At 38.6% G+C, this 12,483-nt stretch overlaps 1 protein-coding gene across 2 annotated transcripts in view; it reads left to right on the forward strand.

Moving 5' to 3' along the window:
• Positions 1-12,483, forward strand: part of arb2a (ARB2 cotranscriptional regulator A) — a 204,799-nt gene that overhangs the window by 23,089 nt on the left and 169,227 nt on the right. For both annotated transcript variants that reach the window (XM_079872939.1, XM_079872938.1), the window contains exons 5-6: positions 3,683-3,748; positions 4,875-5,066. In XM_079872939.1, the coding sequence (XP_079729065.1) occupies positions 3,683-3,748; positions 4,875-5,066 (258 nt within the window). The remainder of the gene's footprint in view (positions 1-3,682; positions 3,749-4,874; positions 5,067-12,483) is intronic.

Genomic DNA, 12,483 nt, shown 5'->3' on the forward strand with positions numbered 1-12,483 from the left:
ATGCGCTTTGTATGAATTCTGCTCACGGGGTGCTCTGTGAGTCTGGGGGCAAGAAGTTAAACCTGTGAAAATAATCTTGTCTGAATACTGCACAAATAATGTATGAACTATTCAAAGTTGTTTTGTGAAGGCAGAAAAAAATAGCCCAGAGCTGCTCAGGGATTGTTTGGGGGGGATTGCTCAAGCTCTCAGTGATGTGAACTGTGCAAACTCTGCGTGAGTCACATTTCCTTGTCTCCTTTTTATAAGAAATAATGTCTTTGTAAAAAGATATTAGTACACATTAAAAGACTGCTTTTTCAAGCTCTTTCCACTCAAACAGTTGTTTAGAGAATGAGCACAAAGAGGGTACTGGATGTTTTCAACCATTCAGATGGATGTCTTTATAATCTTTCTCATCGAGTGATTAACAAGTGCTTGACCTCAGCTAATCTTTAATTCTTTTTTGCCCAGACAAAGTGATTTTGTATTTCCTGCAACTAAAAATTAATTTCCTAAAGATTCCATGAAGTCACTGTGGTTCCCACAGACCAGTTGTTTTGATTTATATGGATTGTACCATAAAATGTCGTTTTGTCCTCTAGTTGTTCATTTGAAGCAAATGTAATATGTAGATATTTAATTTAATATGCTTTAAGTAATGTCTGTTTCTGTGTTATAAATTGAAAGGATTTTGTTTCCCCTACTTGTTTCTTAAGCAGCAATTCAGCATTTTAGAATGATTTCTGAAGGATCATGTGACACTGAAGACTGGAGTAATGATGCTGAAAATTCAGCTTTGCCATCACAGGAAAACATTACATTTTAAGATATATCAAAATAGAAAACCATTTTAAATTGCAACGATTTCATAGTGTTACTGTTATTACTGTAGTGTTCATCAAATAAATGCAGCCTTGGTGAGCTTGGTGAGACTTTTTTTTCCCAAAAAACACTACAAAATCTTACTGACCCCAAACTTTTATGTTAATTATTAATATAATATAATATAAATAATTTTTGTTGTAGTAATATATAATAGTACAATTTGTTGTCTGTAATGCATTGTTAAAGACATTTACATATTAAAGGTGCTGTAACGTTGAAACTTAACTCAAATGATCTACTTTCTGCTACCTCTATTTGAAAGATGTGCTGTATAATTCTGGTATTTTGTTTTTCCACCCTGTGATGTTAGCATGGACAGTCCATGATGAGGGAACATGTTGCACACAAAACTCCTCACCAACTTTTTGTACACATACACTCAAACATCTGTGAGAGTGAACGGCCGTAGACCGTCTCAAACAGAACCCACGCACCCTTTCAAAACCCCCTCATTCTCTTCTCTCATATATCAAAAGAGAAGCACCTGAGGCACTGAAGCAATAATGTAGTATAAATGAAATTTCCTGCAAGGCTTATTGATGTCATTAAACACAAGCATATTGCACTTCACAACCATTTTAGTCTTCATCAGAGAGCTTGACATTTAGTGAATTAGGTACTGTTGAGCTGCCTGTGTCTTCCTATCGTCACTGGCGTCGCCCCCTCCACCACGGTCTGTAGAGATATCCGTCATCTCATTTAGGCCCGCTGACCGCTGACGAGCACTAATATCCCTTTGCATTAGCTCATTTGAGCTTAATGTACTTTTGCTGTTTGTAATCAAATAAGCAATAGCTTAGGCTATGCCTTATGGCTTTAAATGAGTATGCAACCATTAAGATTACATTATCACTCTATCTAAAGGTTTCGCTTTTTTTGTCCTGTGTCATGATCGTGGGTATGAATTCACACGCACATTTGTTTTGTTGCATATGCAGTCACAGATCATAGTTTGATTGGGTTTTTAATACCCCATTAATGTATTAAATTTGATCTAGTTTAAACCAGTGGTTCTCAAATGGTATTGCTTGTTTTGTTTGCTGTTGTCGACCCAACGCACTACCAAAAATTGGTTGTGCAAAAGTGAACGAAACTATAATTTGATGATTAGTTGTGACGTGTTTAGATGCTGTTGCTTCCTTTTGACAAACTTGGCATGTCTTTATAGTTTGAGTGTTTTGTTTGTATTGTAAATTTCCATGTATTCAGTGTCATGCTATTGGCAGCTAACAATTCACAGCACAATTGATAATACATTTAGAATGAATCTGCAGTCAGTTTACCATTAAATTGCATTTTATATATACAATTTATATAATTAGATTAAATTACACAACCGAGCGACCGGACCTATCAACATTTTTAGTATATTTTGGAACTGCAAGAAAACTTGCCAATGCGATAATCTCAAAATGTCCAAATAACACAGTTAAAAAGCCTGAGCAAAATATCCATCAGTCTATGATTAATTGTAAGTGATCTTATATTTAATCTATTCTGAGTTGTATTTTATTTTTTCCTTGCCTAATTTTGAACATGGTTTTTAAGATCATGTGCATCATCATGTCCATGTTGGCATAATTTGACTAGTTTCTTTCTGCAGGTTGAAGAACTTTGACAAAAGATATGAGGATGGCTTTATCATTACTATGCATAATTATATGGCTAGTCGCACTTTATTTTTTTGTATTTGCCATTGTTTGTTTTGCTCAGCTCTATCAGAACAGATCTGTCAGTGATTTTTTTGGGGGCCTCAGTTGAGGACCGCTGGTCTAGACTATGCACATCACGCTGACTTCTCCCTGCAGCTCAGTTTGACTGCAGATCAAGACCTCACACATTTATTGACACCAGCACAGCTGACAATCTCAGCCGTCAGACACGGATACATCTCCACCACCTTCACGCCTCATTCCAGTGGGGCATCTGTTAGTGCCTCCACCCGGGTGGGCCATAAAGTGCTCACGGAGTTGGCATAACAGGATCAGCGTGCCCTGGAAAATAAGCCCCGTCACACTGGGGCTTTTTTTGCTGACCGTTGCCAAATCACAACCACCATAAAACATCCCGTCTTAATTGCCGCATTTGCCATCCACGTCTTAAAACGCTGTAGTTTCAGCTGTCGCAGATCGTGAGCAAAAGCAAAACAAGCAAGAAATGCTGAAAGTTGTTGATGTCACTGAACCATGAAACTTTTGGCCCGGGGATGAAATTGCACTGTGTACATGTTCTTTAGCAATTTAGCTGCAGGGATAAACATACCTTACATCAACACGCTGTTTGTACTCTAGATTTGCCCCGCTTTAGGCTGACAGAACCCGTACACTCTGCTCTCTGTGCTGAACAAGTGAAATCCAGACAGTTCCAATTATCTCATTCACTGAGGCTGTCTATAGCAACTGCATGTACTTTGCATATATGCAAAGAAGTGTGATTGATTCTCATTGTCATAAATGGAAATACTGTGTTTTTTTTAGGCCTGTATAGGCTCAGTTTGAGTTGCATTAGTGCAATTGTTTGATTATACCAAATAAGTAAATCAAACCACACAATGGACCTTTTTCACAGACTGTTTATATCACTATACTTACCTTGGCTTTAAATTACAGAAAACAATTTAATGCTGCTGTTTCTAATACAGTGGTCTATCTAATATTGTGAAAAGGGTCCATCTACTAGGCTTTAATAACTCTCTTCAGTGCTTTTTTTTAATGTTCCAACCAAAGTTATATTTTAGTCAGTCTTGTTCTAAGCTAACTGGAACATTTTTAAATTGATTTGAAAGACTTATAAAGATGTATCTTGTCTCCTGTAGATCATTACAAAGTATGTTTATGAACTCTTGGAGAATGACTGCAACCTGAAGAAGGAGATTCTTCCTGTAAGTAATGTCTTTTTTTCTTCCTTAAAAACTGTTGGAATCTAAACAGAATTATTGTGAAAGCTGATGCAATTGTGCTTTAAGAATACCGTGGTCTAAATGTTGTGAAAACTTCAATAATCTTCAACACTTCTCAACTCTCCAGGAGAAAAATTGCATTTGTTCTGATGGTAACATTGTGTACGCTCAAGGAGGTTCCTAAGGTGTGGTCACTGCATTCATATGAGCAATAATGTTATGATTTCTAGTGCGCTTTTTTAAGAGGCGTATCATTAAACTACACATCATTTTTGATGGCGGGTGTTTGCACTTGGTAGAAATAGAATTTATGTCCTTTTAAAAGCACTGTAAATTACTCTCCATAAATCACCTGAACAATGCTGGCACAGACTTTTATGAGCTGTTTTATTTGTGGAGAGTATTTACCAAATGATGTTCTTGGAGTCTGTATTGTCTTTCAGAGAGTTTCATGGGCACAGCTACCTGTGACCAACTGCATTTAGTGCTCAATCCATTTGTCAAAGTTAGTTTTAAAGAAGACTACACACAAAATGCATTGTGTTATTTTCTATTGTATGATTTTATGAGCTTGCCACATAACTGATCACCACACAGGAAGCATACGCATGTAGAAGTCAAGACGGATTTGTTGCAGTGTAATGAAGCCATCAGACGCAGACAGACAGTGTTGACTTCTCAGCAGCTTGGCAGTGTAGCTCAGCATTGAGCGCTGTTCATTAGAAATGATTCCAGGCTCTGACTCACTCCGCTGTTTCTGAGTGTCCTGCCCCACTTTAATAAGAGTAAATACAGTTGTTGACACATCAGGGGGCAGACAACACAAAAACACCTTTTACAATCAAATCGAGGTTCACAGAGTTTGGCAAGTGTGACTGAATGTAATGGAAACATGCTTTACTTATACACAAGCAATAGACCACGTTATTTGCTCCAGCATTTTGGAGTGCAGTGTGAACTCTAGTTTCAAAGTGCCCTAAGTACGTTCAATAATACAACAGAGACCATTTCCAAACCGCAGATTTCATTGGCCGTAATCTTGTACCCTGCTATAATTGGCGACCGGTGTCTCTGTTTGGTACTGATTATAATATTAATATTCCTTCAGGTCGATGCGACTGAGGATGAACCGAAAAGCTTTATTTACGTGAGCGAGGATGCCCTCACTAACCCGGAGAAGATCATGGTTCTCATCCAGGGCAGTGGAGTGGTAAGGGCAGGCCAGTGGGCTCGACGCCTCATCATTAATGAAGACCTCAACAGTGGGACGCAGATACCCTTCATTAACCGTGCCAAAGAGGTGGGTTTCAGTTTGTCTTCATTATGTTTGTTTTTTTTCTTTTTTATAGTTTAGCAAAGGAACTATGTAAACATTAGTTGTTTGTGCTAAAATATTTTTTTGGATTTGGGTTGTGTTGGGCCTTGGGCGTATTTAATGCACTTTATTACATTTTCAATTAGTGTGTTTTATCAATTATAGGTCTTAAATATAGACTACCATTCGAATAATTTAAGAAATAAGTCTTTTATGCACACTAATTCTGCATTTATTTGTTTATTCAAAAAACATATATATTTATTCAGCAAGGGCACATTAAATTGATAAAAAGTGGCAGTAAAGACATTTTTATAATGTTACAAAGGATTTCTATAAATGTATTTCTATCAAACTAATTGCTTTTCTATTGATCTATTTACAAAGAATCCTTAAAAAAAAATCTGTTTTTTTATGAAACAATAAAAACTATTTTAACATTAAAACATTTGTAAATCAGCATATTAGAATGATTTCTGTAATGATGCTGAAAATTCAGCTTTATCACAGGAATAAATAACTATTTTCCTTTTAATATATTTTAAAATGTAATTTATTTTCAATTGTAATAACATTTCACAATATCTCTACGACAACACTTAAAATTTTAAGGTGACGTAGTTACACGTTACTACTTGTACTTACCATAGTAATAACAATAAATTATGCATAATTACAAGTAACTAACCCTAAACCAAACCCTAACCGTAACTCTATAGTAAGTGCAAGTGCAAGTAGCTCATTAATATTACTCAGTACTTATTTGAGTAAGTACATTGTAACTACGTCACCTTAAAATAAAGTGTAGCCATTACTGTTTTTACTGTATTCTTGGTCAAATAAATACAGCCTTAGTGAGCATAAGACATGAGACTTCTTAATTATTCTTAATTATCTTAATTATTTCAAACTTTTAACCTGTTGTGTATATTTGTTGTAGTCAATTTTTATCGCAAATTTAAAGCATGATGAGTTTAATTATTAATATTGATTTGTTTTTATTTCTTTTTTTGTCATTTAATCTGTGGTTTGGCGTTTGATTGTATTAGCAGGGTGAGTAAATATGTGAACTACTGGCCTGACTGAACCAGGAGATTGTTTAATATCAATGAAAGTGTTATCACATGCGTGTAGTCTGAGCGACTGCTGTATCTATCTCTATTTTCTCCTCTGTATCACTCTTTACTCTCTCCGATCCATAGATATTTATTTACCCAGCAAAATGAGCTGTTTTGCTGTTACGTGTGTACTGTAAACTGTAATTTAGATTTTCATTTCTTTTCTCTGTCGGAGGACGTATCCCCGAGTGGAGTTATTTCCGTCCATCGCGGCTAGTCGTTTGTCACGCCGCCCGCCGCTACCTGTGTAATTTCATCGGCCCGTGCGTTCAAATTGACTTAAGGGAGATCTCCCTCGCTCTTCCATCTAAATGTCATAAAACACACACACACACACTCTCTCACTCTCACACTGATGTCTGCAGGCAAAGTCACTTTTCGCACAGCGCCAGGAAAAGACGGACAGGGACGGTGAGTTTGTGTGTGCGGGAGACAGTAAGGTGGCTTATTGCATTTGTGAAGAGGCACGTTCTGGGGGCGTACCGCGACGGGTTAGACGGAAAGAATGCACGCCGTCCTGTGCCGACCATTTATCTTAATAAATAATGACCCCTGTTTTGCTGTGACATCATCATAATAGCATTTACAGGAAGAGAGATTCCAGAGTTTGTCGCGTGTGTGTGTCAGTACGACAGAGGGAATGTGGCTGTCACTTTGCAATATTTGTATTGCTGAAGGGGTGCGGATGCGCTGTCTGATTCTCCATGTGACGGCTCGTGTTTGTGATTTCCTCTGTGATAAACAAGGCCACCTGAGGCCATGTGCCGAATACGCTCTGATCCGAGATCAGTCTGTTCTTTTAGCCTGTGAGATGTGCAGTTCTGATGGGAATTGGTAACGTGCTCACAGACAGATTTCATTGCTCCCTGATCTGTCCTGTGAAGCTTAATTAAAGATTTTAATGTAGAAATAAGATTGTAAAATAAAGCAGGTTGATTCTGAGTTGCTCATACGGTACATTTGATGTGGGCTGTAGTAGACCATTGTCTTCATTAGCACATTTCCAGTGAAAACGCAGAAGTTCTCAAAGAAAGATGACTCAGCGGGGTCAAATGAGTTCTGCAGCGGTTTTTCAAGACAGACCTGATATAATCAATCATTTTGGAAATCAAATAAAAAGAGAGAGAAAACACAGACAGTCCACTGAGGACAAGGCTACTACCTGTTTGCTTCAATAGAAGGCTAGTAAGATTTCTTTTTAAGATTTTTTTTTTTCAGTAAGGATGCATTAGATTGATCAAAAGTGACAGTACAGACTTGTTTACTACGTACTTGTATAAATAAAATAAATGCTTTTCTTTTGAACTTTCTATTCATGAAAGAATCTTGAAAATATGTATCACTGTCTCCACATAAATAGCCAGCAACACAACTGTTTTCAACATTGATGATAATAAGAAATGTTTCTCAAGCAGCAAACCAGAATGATTTCTGAAGGATCATGTGACACTGAGGATTAAAGTAATGACTGCTGAAAATGCAGCTTTGCCATCACAGGAATAAATTACATTTTAAAATATATTCATATTTGTATTTTGTGATATAATGACCCCAAACTTTTAAACAATGCATTTTTTTAAATTAAATAATTGTTCTAAATTTAAATAAATGACAGAACAAACCATTTTTTTTTTTTTTGCAATGTTATATTTCATATTATTTGGAAAAAGAGACAAAATGTGCACGTCTACTAATTTAAATATTTTTAAGACCTCATATGAACGCAGTAACTGCTGATCCAGCTGCTGCATCATGTGTGTAGGAGTTTAGCTGGTCACACACCAGTGACTATGTGCTAGTATGTAAGGGAAAGACTGTGCATTATGCACATCTGCGCGCGTGTGACAGACTATGGGCGTCCACAGAAGGCCGCAGTGGCAGCGCTGGGAAACAGGGCCGGAGTCTGACAGCTGGGCTACCGAGAGAGTGAACACGTAAGAACTTGTGTGTGTGTGTGTGTGTGTGTGTGTGTGTTTGAGAAAGAAAGCAAGCTTGCTTAATGACAGCTTATTCCTTCATGAGTTTAACTCCTGACAGCCGACAGCTCTGCCTGTTGCATCATGGTAGCAGAATCATTACCTTGTGACCTGTCAAAAGCTGGAGAGTTACAGCGGAAGAGAGAAAGAAAAAAAGCTGGAGGAACGAGAGACTGCGAGATATGGAATTAATTTGTTTCGCAGGGTCAGAAATTGAGTACCGTGAAGGTTTGGGTGAGATGTGAGCCCTAAAAAAGGTGATTGGGATTACAAAGCCTGTTTAGAACCATTGGCCTGAACTAGCTCACTGTTTATGCAAGTACGATTACATGACATATGTATTTTGTGCGGCACTATTTTCATATAGCTGATTTAACCTCTTATGACCGACCCCCCTCTGATCTCGTCTCGGCCAGCCTCTCTCTGACAGAGGCGGATTGATTGCTCACTCAGAGCATCTTGTTTAAGCCTGCAGTTACTCTGACATTGACCCAGCCAAAATGTAGCCGAGGCTAACGCGAGGACGTGACTGGAAAGGTGAGAGGATTTTTCTCTCTCGGCCTCTCTGATGCAGGAAGCTTGCGATCTTTTTCCCTCTAGTGGCTCTCAGGAAGCATGGGTGAAAACGAGCTCTTGACAGAGGCAATAAATATACTGCAACTCTTCCTACACCTCTCCCTCCCTCCTAGTATGTTCACTCACTCGTTCCATGCTTTATTCAGTTTTCCTCATCCCTGTTATCTCATCCAATCTTATTTTAGTTATCTGTAATATACAGTTGCAGGATTTTTCCCCCCCCCTATCCCATCTCTTTTTCTGTCTGTGTTCTGAAAGTAATGCTTGCATACTGCATATATTGTCAAAAAACTTTTTTTCTATTATGTAAATCAATGCACAATATTTAAGCTTCGTGTCAAGAACCCCATCTAGGTTTATTCTGTGAAAATGACCAGCTGACTGTATGTATTTTCTTTTTGTATCAAGTTACTATTTAGCAAATAAGTAAAAAAAATACATTTAAGTACATGATCAAGGTGAAATTATTTCACTATATGGGAATAAATAGATTTTTTTTTTTTTTTTTGAGAGAGAGAGAGAAGTCTCTTATGCTTAGGCTACATTTATTTGCTAAAAAAATACAGTAAAAACAATAATATTGTGATTAAGTATTTTCTATTTTAAAATATTTTAAAAGGTAATTTATTCCTCTGATGGCAAAGCTGAATTATCAGCAGTCATTACTCAGCAGTCAATAACTACGTTTACATGCAGCCAATAACCCGTTCAAAACCGGGATATTAGCAATAACCCGGTCGCGCACGGCCATGTAAACACCGGCAAAAACCCGGATATGCTCATATCCCGGTTTTTAAAAACCCGGATATTATACCTGGGGTACCCCTTTTCTAACCCGAATATTTGGTCATGTAAACGTGTATCGGCATATCCCCATCAAAAGGATCATTGATTTGTGTTCTGCACATGTTCTATTCGCAAGGAATCTTGGTCTTTTGAGTAGAGACGGCGCATACAGAAACCCGCGTGCAGTATACCGGAAGTAAACAAGAAGTAGAGGTAAACATGGCGAGACGCAGCACAGCACCACACTTTTGGAGCGAGGAGGAAAGCGCAAACAAAGGCGATCGCTATCTGCCCCGAACTATTCATTATCCGCGTGCTGCTGCTGTTGTTGTCGTCTTTGGATACATGAAGAAGAATCGGAAATGACGCATATTGCGTCTTAAGGTTGTCCGTACGTCCAGACGCTAACCGTGCGTCGCCGTTTACATCGGGATATTACCAATTGATTACAAATTCCATGTATACAGGAGTAACTCTCTCTGCTCACGCATGTAAACGGGTTATTCCGAATGTTTCAGAAACCCAAATAGTGACCCTAACCCGACCATAACCTGGATATTGGCTGCATGTAAACGTAGTCATTGCAGTCTTCAGTGACTACGTTTACATGCAGCCAATAACCCGTTCAAAACCGGGATATTAGCAATAACCTGGTCGCGCACGGCCATGTAAACACCGGCAAAAACCCGAATATGCTCATATCCCGGTTTTTAAAAACCCGGATATGATACCTGGGGTACCCCTTTTCTAACCCGAATATTTGGTCATGTAAACGCGTATCGGCATATCCCCATCAAAAGGAACATTGATTTGTGTTCTGCGCATGTTCTATTCGCAAGGAATCTTGGTCTTTTGAGTAGAGACGGCGCATACAGAAACCCGCGTGCAGTATACCGGAAGTAAACAAGAAGTAGAGGTAAACATGGCGAGACGCAGCACAGCACCACACTTTTGGAGCGACGAGGAAAGCGCAAACAAATGCGATCGCTATATGCCCCGAACTATTCATTATCCGCGTGCTGCTGCTGTTGTTGTCGTCTTTGGATACAGGAAGAAGAATCGGAAATGAAGCATATTGCGTCTTAAGGTTGTCCGTACGTCCAGACGCTAACCGTGCGTCGCCGTTTACATCGGGATATTGACAATTGATTACAAATTCCATGCAGGAGTAACTCTCTCTACTCACGCATGTAAACGGGTTATTCCGAATGTTTCAGAAACCCAAATAGTGACCTTAACCCGACCATAACCCGAATATTGACAGCTTGTAAACGTAGTCAGTGTCACATGATCCTTCAGAAGTCGTTCTAATATGCTGATTTGCTGTTCAAAAAAATTATAAAAATAAAGAGAAATATGATAATCATTGTTAAAACAGTTGTGCTGGTTAATGTTTTTGTGGAAACCTTTTTTCAGAATTATTTGATTAATAGAAAGTGTTAAAGAACAATTTTGAAAAATATATTGTAACATTATACTGAGTCTTTACTGTCTCTTCTGATTAATTTTAATTAATCCTTGCTGAATAAAAGTTTTTTTTTTTATTATATACAGTATATATATATATATATATATATATATATATTTTTTTTTTTTTTTTTTTTTTACTTACCCCAAACTTCCAGAAAGCTGTTAACAGGTTCAAATTGGTGGACTTGGAAGTTGGAGTGCATTGCAATATGGGATACAGTATTCCTTCTGCTCATTTTATGTGTCAGGTCATCCGTGCATAAAGAAAATGTGTATAATTTGTGCAGTATGCATACTGCAAAAAAAAAAAAAAAAACCCAAAAAACAAATGCATTTAGCGTGAGTGGTATGTTATTCTGAACATTGCCCCTCTCGTCCTCTTCTCACAACTCTATTATTTCCCAATGTATTTTTCTTTCACCTGTTCTTTCCCTATCCGTGTTTTCTCTGCTCCAATCTCTGGCCTGCGTGTTTGTTTTTTCGCTGTTTCTTTGACCTGCACCCCTTCTGTAAACTCTACCCCCTTTACTCCCTGACCCAAATCGACCCCCATATAGCTCTTTTCTCTCATATCCCAAACCTCTCATCGCTGATGACAGTCGGTTCCCTGCTTAAAAAAAGAGAAAACGTCAGAAAAAGGAATAAAAAAAGGGCAACTGCATTTCATTAAGAATAAAGTCTTTAATAAAAAATAAGATCCGTATCCCCCCCCCCCCCACCCCTCCCTGTTCTTGTTAGTCAGTTAGAAGCGACTCTGGAGACTTGCTAGAAAGAAAGAGGGGGTGTGGTGTTTTCAAAAGTGTGTCAAAAGCCTAGGGGTTTGTATCTGCCCAGAATTTCAATGGGAGGCTGAAAGGGGGCCGGGAAGCGGGCAAACTCAAACACTGGAATCTTGTTTAATTTCTGTCATGTTGCTCTTTTTTTCACCAGATTGATGTCTTTTTCAAAATCGGCTCACTATCTCTCCCTCTCTCCCTCCGTCATTTGCAGATGTGGTGTGATACTGTGTGCCATCTCTGTCCTCTCTGCCTTAAATCCCTTAAGTTTCCTGCTTCTTTTTCCCCCCTTCTCTTCTTACTGACTGGGGACCTGTGTTTTTTTCTACTTCTCCATTTATGATTATCAGTCGATCCATAACTCGCTTGCTAAGGGCTAGCCTTTAGCATCAGAGATGCTGCGCTTCCTGTATACGGGGGGAGACTGGTGCCCCACTGTTACGTTAACTAGACATAGAGCCGTGCATCGGGAGACCGAGGGTAACCGCGGCCCAGCACTGGGGTAATGTGTTCTCCGTCTTGCTGGAAGGTTCAGCATTTCCTGCAGTTAAAATCAATGAACTTGACACCTTCAAAGGGCCATGTGAGGGAGCGACTTGCTCCAGGGTTAAAACTCTTTTAAATAGCCCCCTGCGGGATTCACCGCTGTCAATAAAATGCAATAATTACCACACCCCGGCCTGGGAAGAGTGCAGGCAGG

This window comes from Squalius cephalus (genome assembly GCF_949319135.1).
Source record: "Squalius cephalus genome assembly, chromosome: 5".
Taxonomy (NCBI): Eukaryota; Metazoa; Chordata; class Actinopteri; order Cypriniformes; family Leuciscidae; genus Squalius; species Squalius cephalus.